We start from the raw sequence: 14,389 nt of genomic DNA on the forward strand, positions 1-14,389 counted from the left end.
GGAACAGCTGATTAACAGCTGATAAAAATTCAACAATTCAGCAATTTAACAGTTTAGAGAATCCCCTGATTATAAATGGTACGAAAACCCCAAAAACCATAGGAAAAGTGCATGTAGAAGTTGCGGCAATACATATCCATGCCAACAGCAAATCTAAAGCTTGCGCCAGTTGATTTGTTTGCTGTTAATAAATCCAGATGTTATACAATAAGACCATGCTACATGCAAAGAGTGAACTCTGACAACTTCTGTCATACTACAAAAGAATAATGTTTTTCAACTAATGAAAATCTTAGCCGAACTGAGTACTAGGCTTCAGATAAGACTACAAATAATTCAACAATAACCAAAAATTAATGAGATACAATTTTTTTTAAATATTTTCCTTGCATCGCTTTTATTAATTTACATATCAATCGTTCAAATTTTCACAGTCAAGAGGAGGTATTCAGAGTTAAACCGAAAAATTGGGACGGCGGACTTATAGCCTCTTCCCCCAAAGTCTACCCGGTCCGGTCCCATCTATCCAAACGGTTGGGATTTTTGACAAATGTGAAACTCGTGTTCCAACAGAGCACATCTACCATCCAATAACAGCGGACTTGAAAAGCAGTTGCTCAACTCCACATTAACGAAGGTGGTTTTCAACTCGGCAAAACTGTCGTAAAATTTTAGAATAATACAATAAATAGCATAAGATAATAGTTTAAAACATATCTGAGCTTTTATAACATATCCTATAACGAGTATGCATATGTACATATTGCTGACTGGGGGAGAGCCTAACCTCTCGTACCCCACACTCCGCTCTTATTACGCCTCTGTCTAGCCAATAATAATAGGGCAAATTTGTAAACAAAGCCAAATGTGTGCTGTTTTAGTAATTTTTAGCAACTTTGAAACTTTATAGGAGTACAAAGTACACTTTTAATAAATATTAGTTAGTATTTTCGATTTGCAGAACATATTCTGAGACTTCGCTGAAAACATTGATGTTTTCGTACGCAGATCAGCTTTAATTTTGGCCCATTCATAGCAGCCTGTTTGTGAATGCTTTTCCGCCCATAACAAACTACAAATAATTAAAAAAAAACAATGAGCTGAAGCAATTTTTAATTTTTTTTTTTTTTGCTTTGATTTCAACGAATGTTGAAAATGAAGGTTGGTCGCACGACTAGTGCATATGACCAGATACTTTGTCTTGATTTTTGTGTTACACAAACTTAACCTAAAAGTGAATCCAAACCACAAGGTCTCTTGCCCTACCCAGCGTGAAATGTGCGTGTTTCTTCAAAGGCCTGTGAATGTGGACAGATTTTTAATTTTTTTCCGCCATCGATTTGATTTGTTTTCGCAGTCATCGTTCCAATTTTACAGTCAAGAGGAAGAATTCAGAGTTGCACCGAGAAAACATCGCCTAATAGCCTCTTCCCATAGAGTCCATCCGTTTGAAACGGTTGGGATTTTTGACGAATGTGAAACTCATGTTCTTACAGAACTCCATCCACCATCTACCATCCAATAACAGCTGACTGAAGAGCAGTTGCTCAGCTCAACGTTAACGAATAGATTAAGAAAATGGTTTAAAAACATATCTGAACGTTTATAACATATCCTACAACGAGTATGCATACATATTGCTGACTGGGGGGTGTCTAACCTCCCGTAACCCACACTCCGCTCTTACTACGCCTCTGTCTGGCCAATATTAACATGAAAAATTTGTATACAAAACCAAATTTGTTCTGTTTCTGTAATTTATAGCAACTTTGGAACTTTATAGGAGTACAAAGTACACTTTAAATTAATATTAGTTATATTTACGAAGTGCAAAACCTATTCTGACACTTTGCTGCAAGCATTAATGTTTTCGTACGCACAACAGCTTACATTTTGGCCCACACATAGCAACCAGCTTCCGAACGCTTTACCGCACATAACAAACTACAAATAATTAAAACAAACAAAAAACAATGAGCTAAAACATTAAATAATTTTTTCCCACCATCGATTCGATTTGTTCTCGCAGTCATCGTTCCAATTTTCACAGTCAAAAGGAAGAACTCAGAGTTGCACCAAGAAAACATCGCCTAACTATCGCATAAAATAGCCCGTCAAAGTCCGTCAAAATTGGATGGCGGACTAACTGGGAAATTTTCGGAACGGCAAAACCTTACGGACCATCCGTTCAACGGATGGTGGATGGAGCTCTGTGGGAAGACCCTATTATGTGAATAGGCTTGTACATAGTGTAGGGAATACCCTAAATGATTACAAAAATATATCACGATATAAGTATTTTCTGATATCGATATATCGTTGCTTGTATTTTTATTTCTCACATTTCTAACCAAATCGCAGCCAACTTCACGGGCTTCACTTTTTTCGAGAACGTGGATGGAAACGGACGCTTCGTTTTAAAAATAGAAACTGATAAAAATGTAAGTAACCTAGATAAATGCACTGAACAGATTGCAGCGAATATAACTGCGAATAGAGTTCAATTGACTTGTTTGCAGAACTCAATGTTGCAAGATCAATTTTAGATATGCAAAGAAACGCACTGTACCGGCTGCAACTCAAATTGCAGGCACGTGGTTTAGATTCCTTTGCAGTCTTAACAAACTGCTCAACAAATAAGGACCCTGTCTAAACAATGCACTCTTTTATATTGCAGGTGATTCCATAACTAAGAGGTGCTGCGTGTAAGCGCTGGCAGATTTGAATTGGTAAGTTATCATAGTTGGGTTTATCTTGTAATGAACTTTGTGCGAACACGAGTCGCTGGTGTAAAGAAACTCAACTTTAGCTAGTGCTTTTTACTTGTTCGCAGATAAAATGTACTTTGCCCAAGCATAACCCAAATTTGTTATACCCGAATTTGCGGTGCATATTTTTTTCGTAAAGCCGACATTTTGTTTCTCAAAAAATATATTATGTCTAGTAGTCGTAAAGTTACTAATCCATGCACTCAATTTTTACAGAAACAAAATGGAGTTCAACTTCACCACATGGTTTCTGGAAAAAATATCAAAATGGTAAGAATTCTATTAAAAACTTATAGTAAACTATCGTCACTCTATGATGATTTATTATTCTATTTTCTGACATCTCTTATGAACCGTTGTGATTCAAATCAGTTATAACAAATTCTGAAGTTTTCTAATTAAACTACATAATGATATTTATTGTAGCCATAACTAATAACACATTTTTCATTATTTGCAGATCAATTTCCTAATTTTGGTGTTATTTCTGATATATGCCAGAATGGAATTGTCCACGTGTTGAGATGGTAATTTACATTTAATTTAATTTTCACAAAAATAGTTTTAAAAACTTTCTGATGAATGAAACTTACACCATCTTTCGACTGAAAAAAGTATTGATGCTATACAAGTTTTCACTGATTTCTACTTACATTTACAAACGTGCTAAAAAATTATTTCTAGTTACTCACCAACCTATTCTTTTTATTTACTCTGCAGTCCGCATATATAAAAACGGATTTAATTATCAAATGGCAAACTTGGACTGAAAACTGGAAATGGTAATATATATTTAATTGAATAAAACTATTGGTATTTTCATGTCATTAAAGTAGTTGTAACGAAATAGTTGTGATGAATGAAACTTACACCATCTTTCGACTGAAAAATTTATTGATGCTATAAAAGTTTTAACTGATTTTGTATTTCCACTACAATTGTGTTTTTGTAAAGAGGTACGATTTGGCTCCTAAATAACGATATATTTCTTATTGCAGTAAAAAAACACCGAAGTTTCGAATTCGATGCCCAGTTTTGGACCAATCTGTTGCCAAGGTAATTACAAATGACATTTAAAAACCACTAATATTCAATGATGTTCTAAAATTTTCTGACATCTCTAATGAAGCGTTGTGATTCAAACTTATTAATATAATTAACTGATGATTTCTACATAATTTAAACGAACTTTCCTATTGCTTTAACTAATTTTTTTCCCTTTTTATAACTTTCAGGATTTCCCAAGGGCTGATTTTTTAAAATATATAAACCACAAGGTTAGTACTTAAATGGAGTTTTGCTTCAAAATAAATAAAGACCTTCAATGATGATCACTTAAACCATTCACAGACAACATATAAAGGTTAGGCGCAGACAAACTTCTTCAATATTTTTTTGGAGACAGGGAGTCTTGCCTGGCTGGTTATGGGCCCTGGTTAAAAACTTGGCACTGAGCTTCATAATATATTTTAGAATTTATCAATAATATGGGCAAAATAACTAATCCTCACCTTTTGATCTTTTCAGATTTCGCTTCTTGGAAGGGGGACCAACCAAAATCTTGTTAAACACCACACACTAAATAAAGAAATGCATTTGACATATTAAAAATCGTTTTTTACTAAATTTGCACGCTCTCGAAGGGCCAGTTCCTGATCCTGTTTGGCAATCATTCGCTCGCCCTTGGACTTCTTGCCAATGCCCAGCTTGGGCAATCCTCTGTTCAGACCCTCGAGAAGGACGCATGCCTTGCAGGGCTGCTGCGAGGAGACGAAGCCACATCGAGCGCATATGCCGCGCACTGGCTTCTTCACGGTGTCCTTGAATCGCAGCTGCTCGCCGGAGTAGATGATGTCCATGATAACCGAAGGCCGCACCTTCTCCAGATCCTTGAGGAAGGCTCTGGCATGTCCGCGGTACGCGTTGGGTGCAAACACGCACTCGGTGGAAAAATAGACGAGCTTCTTGTAGTGGGCATACATCACGATCTCCTTCTCGTAGCTGTATTTCAGGGGCTTCACTCGGGGTATGGAATCCTCGCCGCCGCCGGTCCGGATATCCGTGCAGCGTCGCAGGCGGGCCGTGTCCCCGCGGAGCACGTTCATCAGCACCGTCTCCGCAATGTCGTCGGCATTGTGGCCCGTGGCTATGCTGTCCACGGCCAGCAGCTTGGCTCCTCGGTCCAAGGCCTGTCGCCGGAAGACCCCGCAAAAGGTGCAGTTGTTGGAACGTCCGATTTGGCCCACAATGCGGTCCATGGTCCAGCCGTAGAGCTCCTCGTAGGACAGGATTTTCAGGGGCATCTGGTAGTCATCGCGGTTCTGCTTGACCGTCTCCAGGCTGTCGTCCCGATAGCCGGTAATGCCCTCGTCTATGGAGAGGAGCACCAGTTCCAGGCCATAGTCGTGGCGTTCGTTTAGCAGTTTCAGGCTGGAAGGGATGGCAGGGGTAAGAGCGGTGGAATGGGGGCGAAGTTTGGAACTTACACGTGAGCCAGGACCGTGGAATCCTTGCCCCCGCTGGCTGCCACGGCCACCTTCTCGCCACGCCGGAACAAGTTGCTGGAGGAGATCGTGTGATGAATCTCCGCCTCGAAGGCGGCAAAGAAGCACTCCTTGCACAGGGCATCGCCGGTTTTGGGGCGCTTTAAAGGAATTCATGATTAATGGGACTTATCCCGGGCTAATTCTCTCCAGACTTACCTTCAAGGCAGCGCGATTGCCGCACTGCGACTTGCAGTTGATGGGCATTTTAACTCACATTGAAGGGCGAACCAGCTGTTGCGCCTGTGCTCACAAATCATGTTACCCAGCACTGGTTGGGAAATGTATCGATAATATAGATTCGATATCAATGAAAAATAAACATCTACATCTACATCCACAATGAGCGCCGGGAAGGAGTTAAAGGCTTTGATCAAGGACATCCGGGAGACCATCAAGCTGGGCAGACATTCGGAGGCCATTCCCAAGTGCCAGGTGAGTCAGCGCTGCAGGATATTCCCGTTGCGCCTTAACCCAATGACATTCATTGCAGCGCCTGCTGAAATCGGAGCCTAGGAATGCCATGGGCTACTTGTTGCTCGGAGCCGCCTACCAGAATCTGGACAAGACGGAGGCGGCCAAGAACCTGAGGCTGTGCATCGAGTTCACGGAAGGGCCGGCCACCGCCGCACTCCTGGGACTGGCCAACTGTGCGCCCAGCAACGAGCTGCCGGAGATCTACGATCAGCTGGCGGACCTGCAACCGTAAGAATATGTATCCTAACAATCTCAATCTCACAAAGTAGTCTTAAATGTTCCTAATGAATCCCGCTTATCCGTAAAAAAGTTAGTGTATATAAAGCTTAGGATCCAACAGTTTAAAGCGCCCATAACAGTAATTTGAATAACGATTACACTGTGCAGCATTTTTAATGCTTTTTAAGTTTACCTCGATGGATGATATATTTTTGGATTCGTTACGAATTCCCAAGTTAAACTGCGTTTTCCAAAAAGTTCCCCGACGCAAGGATTCTTAGCAAAAGGTCCTCAAAGTTCGAAAAATGCTGAAATTGGCCAACTTTCCGGAGCTCTCAGAGGCAAAATTTTTTAAAAGACACACTCTTTGTCTTTCAAACGCCATACTTAGAATAATTTTAGGATTTTTATTAAGGGAGTAACAAATTTTAGAAAACATAAAAGCATACAGCTGCGGTCAAAATAGTAGTAGTGCTTCCATCGAGGTAAATTTTTGATGCTGCATAGTGTTATCATCGATTATCATGTATTCAACTGTACGAACCTGATCATTATGTTTTTGTTCCTAGAGAACAAGCCTTGGACTTTTGGGAAAAGCTCTTCAACTTGGCCTCGGACTCAGCCGTGGCCCCTGCTTGCTTTGCCGTACTGAAAAAGAGAGTTAAGAACCCAGAGAACAGGAACTATGCCAAAATTCAGGAATACCTGGGACGCATTTGGTTTGCTAACGATTTCGAAATCGGCCCAGAGGACAGTAATCTTGTACGTTACCCTAACATAGGAGAATGTATGGCGACTAATTGCACTTTCCCTTAGTACAAAACAACGATGGAAGCCCTGCTGGATTTCTCAGATCCAAGTGCAAAGAGTGCCGTCTACAAGCGCTACCTGAAATGGCTCTACAAGGAGAAGGATTTTGTGGCCTGTGTGCGGCACGCCTGCAACATGACCGAATCGCATCCGAAGGATGTCTACGGCTACGAGTGGATATGCAAGACCTACTGCGAAAACCACGAGCAATCCGACACAGATCTCTGGCAGCAGGAGCTGCGGCAGCCCATTCAGGTGTACGCTGAGCAGCTGCTGGAACTGAATCCCAACTCCAACCTGGCCCTGTTGATCAAGGCACTGGAGCTTTATGCTGAGGGACAGTATGTCGCGTCCCGACAGTTGGCACTGCAGGCACAGCAAAGTCATCCCGCGTACAAGGTCACGCTTGAGCTGCTGGCTCGCATCCACACAGAACTGGGCGCCTTCAAGCTGGCCCTTCAGATGTGGCAGCAAATTGGTCGGGAAAGCGATGCTTATGCTCTGTGTTTGTCCCACGAGAAGGATCATTCCAAATTAAGAGAAGCTGTCGGGATGTTGCAAGCGCTGAAGAAGTCAGAGGGCAATACTAAGACATTGGCTCGGTGAGCTTTTAAAAATATATTATCATAACCATATAAACCATAATTATTATTTGCAGCTGCTTCTTTAAGCTGGGTGAGCTGCAGCTGTTGAAGGATTTGCATCTGGACGATCTCTCGAGGGCAGAATTTCTTTTGTAAGTAAATCCAGAGGATAGTTTTCCATCAAACCAACCGTCCTCATAACTACCAGATCGCCAGCTGAAGCTCTCCGAGAAATGGCCAACCAAGAGTCCTTCGAGGCCCTCCTGCTATGCGGCAAGCTGCACATGGCGCTGAACAGCTATGCTGACGCCTTGAACTGTGTGCTGAAGGCCACTCGGCTGCGACCTCACTTTGCCGAGTGCTTCGACTACCTGGGCAGGCTATATCCGCTGGCTACCGGCGACTTGGCGCGTGCCCGCAAGTGCTACGAGAAGTGCATCAGCCTCAATGCTTTGGCCGAAGAAGCCGTGGATGCTCTGAGTTTCATCTACCAGGAACTGGGCGAGGAGGAGTTGAACGAGACACTGCTTCTGAACACATTGCGGCACCTGGGCAGCGACGAATCAATCCGCCTGCAGTACAAGCTGGGCCTGCATTTCCTGCAGGTGAAGAAGTGCGACAATGTGAGTAGCGCATGTATGGTCCTTAAAATATCCCCTCCAACCAATTTATTGCAGGCAATCCAATGCTTTCGCATTGCCATTAAACACGACTCGCGGTGCATGGTCTACTGGGAGTCATTGGGCGATGCTTATGCGGCGCGTGGCTCTTACAACTCGGCCATTCGGGTCTTCCAGAAGATCCTCGAACTCTCCGCGGAGAACAGCTACGCCCTGCTTCAAATAGCCTCCATCAAAACGGTGTGATGATTTGAATTCAAACATGGAACATAATAGAAAGCATTTTTACCATACTCAACAGACGATTCGCAGTTATGCCGAAGCTATTGACGATTATGATGTGCTGTTAAGGCTGAATCCCAGTTACCTGCCAGGTCTTCGAGGAGCCGCCGAGGCGCATATTGGCATGGCGAACAGTCTGAAGAGTCAGAACCTTTACGGCAGGTCCAAGCAGCATTTCCAATTGGCCGTGGGACACCTTCAGAGGTATGAAGGTCATCCTATTGTATTATATTTTTAAACTATTTGCCTCTTTAGTGCCTTCCTTCAACCGGAAGCTCAGAGCATGGTTTGGCTGTGGCGCCTCGCGGCCAGTGTGTTCGTTCAGACGGCTCAGCTGCCGCCCTCGTTGGCCAACTTGGATGTGGCCGGCAGTCTGGCCAAGCGGGAGGAACCCATTGCGTATCTGTCGCGCAAGGATCTCCTGCAGCTGGCGCAGCGTTTTTATCTGTGCGCACTGAAGCTGAAGCAGAACACCTACCTGTGGTACGAGCTGTCGCTGGCCAGCTACTGCAGTGCCGTCTTCATTCCCGAAGAGGCCAAGGGCCACCTGGATACGGCGGCCAGGGTGTGCAAGATGGCAATCAAGGAGCGCGGCAATCGTTGGCAGAACTGGAATCTGCTCGGCGTGATCAACATGCATCCGGAATACGAAAACCTGCCATTGGCTCAGCACTGCTTTATTCAGGCTGTGGAGCTGGAACGAAAGTGTTTCACAGCATGGACCAATCTGGGGGTGCTCTACATCAAATTGAACGAAATCCGACTGGCCAACGAGGCGTTCACGAGAGCCCAACAATCCAGCCCCGTGTACGCCAACGCTTGGATAGGCCAGGCCATGGTGGCGGAGACTATTGGTGATCGGGAGGAAGCCTTCGATCTGTTCCGTCATTGCCAGCAGTTTGATTACCACCCAGAGGCGGCGCTAGGCTTCACGCACTGGGTGTGCGAAATGCTGTCGGATCCGGTTTCTCGGAACAAGCCGCACATCAGGCATGCCATCGAGCACATGTACGCGGATGTCTATGCACTGGATGCCATCAATTGGTGAGTAATAGTAATCTACTGCTTAAAACCATCTACATTATCTACATTTAAGGTACGTGCAAAATGAGGAGGCAGACGCCAGTATCGCATCGCTGTCTTTCCAGGGATTTCTGTACGCCCGGAAAGGGCTCTATCACCAAGCGGTCGAAGCCTTTACCCGCGCGTGCAAGCTGTGCGAGCCTGGAGCGGATCGGGACAAGCTGTATACAAATCTGGGGTACCTGTACCTGAAGCTTGACCAGCCGGAGCAGGCGGCCAACGCCCTAAACACGGTGGCTCACGCCACATTCAAGCCCATCATTGGCTTGGCTCAGGCATATTACCGATCCGGCCAGTTGCAGGAATCCTATTCGATCTACAACTCCGTTCTCAGCAACGTGGTTGGCCATGACGATGACAAAGCGGCCACCATCCTAGTGGCGATGGCCTCCATGATCTACGCCTACCAGGGCGAAGCGGACACCAAAACGCTACTCTATCAGTGGTTAGTGGCGGAAGACTTGTTTCGTTGGTTCCACTCCTTTAACTTTATGATTTTCCAGTGTCTTGCTGAAAGATGTTCCCATTCAGGCCCTGTACTCGGCCTTTGCCTTGGGCATAATTCACAGGGATAACGAGCTGAGCCGAACGATAATGACCGAGCTAAGTGCGTACGCTTTCAAGGAGGAATATTGCGCCGATGTGTCCTACCTAACGGCCTACTATATCCTGATAAATGTGCGTTGTGCTGATTTTGTTGGATCTAAGATAATAATGCCTTGATTGTTTTAGGATGGTGTGCGCAAGGCCTTGTGCTACCTACAGACCCGTGTCCGCATGTTTCCCCATTCCGCGAGTCTTCGGAAAGTTTTGCTCAAGTTTCTTCTTGACTATTTCCTCGAGGAGCGAACCTACCAACTGGCCACCTCAAATATGGCTTTGATAGCTCTTACGCTGGGTCACACCAATCAGCAGAACGGGTAACATTCGGGGCAACTGATTAATATTCACTATTTTCAATTACTTTTGATTGTTTTTAGTATATTGGCCAGCGAGGAGGCCCAGACGACCATCTATGCCAGCCAGGCGGTGAGTCCCGTGGACAGGACCTGCTCCCTGAAGTTGGTGCAGCGCGCCATTCGCCTGAACCCGAGTGACCAACGAGCGAGAAGGTTACTTTCCTCCATTACTGCTCGCTAATCGCAATTCCCAATAAAAGTTATTCAAAGCAGAGATTTGAAAACCGTATTTTCTTGCCGCCAAAAGCGTTAGTGTTGCAAAACGCCAGGGAGCAATGTGACCGCTCGTCGGCAGTGGCTGTAGCACGGCGGTCACACTGCAGAGCGAGGGTGAAGCCAAGTCCACGAAAAAGTGAATAAAAAGCGTAAAATGTGTGTGAAATAGTGAAAATGCAAAAGCAATAGGAAAGCGAGGGACCCAAAGTGACAATGTGCCGCACGATTGGCCGCAGATAAAGCTCTAAATCGCCGCGAGGGGCATCCACTGCGCCCTGCATACCTGTGTATGAAAAACCTGCTGCCGCGGCCGTAATTACAGTTAGACACTAAAATAGCTGCACGGTCAGGTTGCGCGGAGATTTGGGGCACGCAGCTCGGCGAGAAGGGGACTCGGGATCGGGCGTAGCCCACGCACGCTAGCCCAATTGCAATGGAAAACGAATCCGTCAAGTCGGAACACAGTGGACGCTCGAGACGCTCGCGGAATCACAACAACAACGGCGGAGGGGGTGGCGGTGGCGGAGGCGGCGGAGCAGGAGGAGGAGGAGGCAGTGTGAACAACGGCTACCATAGGGAGAGGGATCGTTCCAGGCACTCGCATCGCAGCACGCACTCCTCCAAGTCGGGCAAGGGATTCCAGCGGGGCGACATGGCACCGTACCAGACCAGCGTTAATATGACAGGTGAGTTTAGTGGTGATGCCATGTCCATGTCCACCAGGTTCCATTACACCACACTTTGCATCACCAGGTGACGGCAGCCACGACGGCCAGGAGGTCATCGAGGTGCAGATTCTGCCGCAGGACGAGAACTGGGGCGAGAACACCACCGCCGTCACAGGCAACACCTCCGAGCAGAGCATCTCGATGGAGGACATCAACAACATGTGGCACCGCGAGAACGACAAGGGCTTCGGCTTCGCCTGCCGCCGCTACGTGGAGTCCGGCTTCTACTTTCTGCTGGGCTGCGGCGCCTTCTTCTCCCCGGTGGCCATGGTGGTGATGCCCTACGTGGGCTTCTTCCCCTCGGCCTTCGACCACCCGGAGCTGACGCAGACGGTGCGCACCCAGCTGCTGGCCTGCAGCGAGCAGTGCAAGGGCCAACTGGTCTCGCTCGCCGCCCGCCTCCTGCTCCTGGCCATCGGTCTGTGGGCGGTCTTCATGCGCCGCACTGCGGCCAGCATGCCGCGGATTTTCCTGTACCGCGCCTTGGTCCTCCTGCTGGTCACCATCTGCACCTTCGCCTACTGGCTCTTCTACGTCGTGCAGGTCACGAACGGGGCCAAGATCGTCGTGGAGACGGGCGGCGATGCCGTGGACTACAAGTCACTGGTGGGCTACGCCACCAACTTTGTGGACACCCTGCTGTTCATCCACTATGTGGCCGTGGTGCTGCTGGAGCTGCGCCACCAGCAGCCCTGCTACTACGTCAAGATCATCCGCTCCCCGGACGGCGTCTCGCGCTCCTACATGCTGGGCCAACTGAGCATTCAGCGGGCGGCGGTGTGGGTGCTGCAGCACTACTACGTGGACTTTCCCATTTTCAATCCCTACCTGGAGCGCATCCCCATCTCGGTCTCCAAGTCGCAGCGCAACAAGATATCGAACAGCTTCAAGTACTACGAGGTGGACGGGGTGAGCAATTCGCAGCAGCAGAGCCAGAGCAGGGCGGTTCTGGCGGCCAATGCCCGGAGGCGCGACTCGTCGCACAACGAGAGATTCTACGAGGAGCACGAGTACGAGCGTCGCGTGAAGAAGCGGCGCGCCCGTCTCATCACCGCCGCCGAGGAGGCCTTCACCCACATCAAGCGAATTCACAACGAACCCGCTCCGGCATTGCCGCTCGATCCGCAGGAGGCTGCCTCAGCTGTCTTTCCCTCGATGGCCAGGGCTTTGCAAAAGTATTTGCGAGTGACGCGCCAGCAGCCGCGACACACCTTCGAGAGCATCCTGAAGCACCTGGCGCACTGCCTGAAGCACGATCTGTCGCCGCGCGCCTTCCTGGAACCGTACTTGACCGAGTCGCCAGTGATGCAAAGCGAGAAGGAGCGCCGCTGGGTGCAGTCGTGGTCGCTGATCTGCGACGAGATCGTCTCCCGACCCATTGGCAACGAGTGCACTTTCCAGCTGATTCAGAACGATGTCTCCCTCATGGTCACCGTGCACAAGCTGCCGCACTTCAACCTGGCCGAGGAGGTTGTGGACCCCAAGAGCAACAAGTTTGTGCTAAAGTTAAACTCGGAGACATCCGTATGACACCACCACAACGCCCCGCCGATCATCACGCCCACGCACAGCAACCAGACGCAATCGTCCTATCTGCATGTGTTTGTCTGATAATCCCGATATTCTTATACTCCCATTCCTTTTTTATTAATAATTTTTCAGACCTGAAAAGTAATTCATTTCCAAAAACATCATCATAATCAAATTAAGCAATCAAAATTAATGAATACGCTACAAAAATAACTAGCTGAACAGAACGTCACTCAATTCCTAGAATTTAAAAAACCAGAAACAGGTCGGAAGCTTGAAATCGACAAAAATTCAAACAGGCCCTGTACTTATTTGTTCATGTAACTGACGCTTAGGTGAGGAGACGATGTACTTATCAGCTACGAACTTGAACTTATGACCCGAATATCAACAGCCAATCAATGCTCAAAACTCTATCATCCTAAACCGACTCGAACATATCACTCGACCCTTCTTCGATAAGCAAGCATGACTTACAAGTTCCCAAAGTATTAATTATAAGAATGATGGTTCGGCTTCCAGAACCGCGATCATAAGATATCAACTCTTCAATGCAGCTCTTTTATACACGTTTTTATTTTAGGAAATATGTTTAGAATAAAGTTGGGCCTACACGTCTCGGAATATCTAAAATTATACACAATATTCGGGACGTGTAAGCCCCATCGGTAGCCTTAAGAAGGTGTGGAGTCAGCCAAGAGGAAACCATGGAATTTTAGCCAGGACTCGGACTTGCGCCAAAAGTGGAGCAGCCACTCTTGGCGCGACTCGATGGGATTTTACATACGCACATTTTAAGCCGAAACCGAAAGGTCCTAGCTCAGCTGCCACAAAGTTGAGAGACGACAAAACTGTAACTCGAATGCAACTGATGACAAATACATAATTTAAGCAAAGACTGCCTGAATATGCATTTTATACATACAAATTGCCAACAGCCACTAACAGGTGTATGTACTAACCTGTGCATAGCAACCACATATATACAGAAACTCGTGTATTTTTAGAAACAAAATTGTAGTGATAAGGGCCCTAATTCGTATTCGAACATATGTACGTTCCAGTGAACCCAATCTAAGCATATATAGTATATATATATACCTATTTACAAACTACTTAGAGAACTTTTGCTTGAGGTTTGATTTCATTTTCGTTTTCTAGCTAAATGCCTTCTTTCGAAGCACTCCATTATATTGCAATTCTCTAGCAACTACTTAAAGCAATTGGACATCCAACTATTTAAATATTAACTCTCAAACTGTAACCGTTGTAACTGTATTTAGCTTATGAAACCACATGCCGTAAAATAAATCAAACCCACTTTTTTAACAGCTTTAAATGAATTGTTTTTCTGACGTGCGATGACGCAAATTATGGAAATACGCCAGTAATTAATTCATTCATAATCAGGTCTTCTACAATATAATGAAATTGTTCTTATCAGCCTTAGATTATTAATAAGCAGTTCCTATAATGATAAATGAGCCAGCTGGCTTACCATATTGCACATAAGTACAATATTGATTTAATCTCACATCAATCAGTTTTAAATTCTTCTATCGCTGCCACT

At 46.0% G+C, this 14,389-nt stretch overlaps 3 protein-coding genes and 4 non-coding genes across 7 annotated transcripts; 6 read left to right on the top strand and 1 right to left on the bottom strand.

Annotated features, from left to right (window-relative positions):
• Window positions 1-3,075: 3,075 nt before the first annotated feature.
• On the top strand, window positions 3,076-3,160 carry LOC123002620 (small nucleolar RNA Me28S-Gm3255). Its single transcript, XR_006412211.1, has one exon. It is a non-coding gene; the product is annotated as a small nucleolar RNA Me28S-Gm3255 (small nucleolar RNA).
• Window positions 3,161-3,338: 178 nt separating this feature from the next.
• On the top strand, window positions 3,339-3,418 carry LOC123002621 (small nucleolar RNA Me28S-Am982). The gene has a single exon (XR_006412212.1). It is a non-coding gene; the product is annotated as a small nucleolar RNA Me28S-Am982 (small nucleolar RNA).
• Window positions 3,419-3,615: 197 nt separating this feature from the next.
• LOC123002622 (small nucleolar RNA Me28S-Am982) lies at window positions 3,616-3,694 on the top strand. The gene has a single exon (XR_006412213.1). It is a non-coding gene; the product is annotated as a small nucleolar RNA Me28S-Am982 (small nucleolar RNA).
• Window positions 3,695-3,856: 162 nt separating this feature from the next.
• LOC123002619 (small nucleolar RNA Me28S-Gm3255) lies at window positions 3,857-3,936 on the top strand. Its single transcript, XR_006412210.1, has one exon. It is a non-coding gene; the product is annotated as a small nucleolar RNA Me28S-Gm3255 (small nucleolar RNA).
• Window positions 3,937-4,363: 427 nt separating this feature from the next.
• Window positions 4,364-5,662, bottom strand: Ctu1 (Cytosolic thiouridylase subunit 1). The gene is made up of 3 exons (XM_017159643.3): window positions 5,471-5,662; window positions 5,255-5,412; window positions 4,364-5,198 (listed from the first exon to the last, which is right to left on the bottom strand). Exons 1-3 carry the CDS (start codon window positions 5,516-5,518, stop codon window positions 4,373-4,375), a joined length of 1,032 nt encoding a protein of 343 aa, XP_017015132.2. The 5' UTR covers window positions 5,519-5,662; the 3' UTR covers window positions 4,364-4,372.
• On the top strand, window positions 5,606-10,557 carry LOC108069530 (superkiller complex protein 3). Its single transcript, XM_017159639.3, has 13 exons — window positions 5,606-5,746; window positions 5,805-6,016; window positions 6,577-6,769; window positions 6,824-7,419; window positions 7,476-7,553; window positions 7,610-8,024; window positions 8,079-8,261; window positions 8,323-8,507; window positions 8,559-9,347; window positions 9,400-9,831; window positions 9,890-10,064; window positions 10,119-10,306; window positions 10,367-10,557. The coding sequence occupies exons 1-13, from the start codon at window positions 5,654-5,656 to the stop codon at window positions 10,524-10,526; spliced, it is 3,699 nt and encodes a 1,232-aa protein (XP_017015128.2). The 5' UTR covers window positions 5,606-5,653; the 3' UTR covers window positions 10,527-10,557.
• An 83-nt stretch (window positions 10,558-10,640) lies between these two features.
• Window positions 10,641-14,158, top strand: Vang (Strabismus domain-containing protein Vang). The gene is made up of 2 exons (XM_017159642.3): window positions 10,641-11,247; window positions 11,315-14,158. Exons 1-2 carry the CDS (start codon window positions 10,995-10,997, stop codon window positions 12,817-12,819), a joined length of 1,758 nt encoding a protein of 585 aa, XP_017015131.2. The 5' UTR covers window positions 10,641-10,994; the 3' UTR covers window positions 12,820-14,158.
• Window positions 14,159-14,389: the final 231 nt, after the last annotated feature.

Source organism: Drosophila takahashii, chromosome 2R (genome assembly GCF_030179915.1).
Source record: "Drosophila takahashii strain IR98-3 E-12201 chromosome 2R, DtakHiC1v2, whole genome shotgun sequence".
NCBI classification, from domain to species: domain Eukaryota; kingdom Metazoa; phylum Arthropoda; class Insecta; order Diptera; family Drosophilidae; genus Drosophila; species Drosophila takahashii.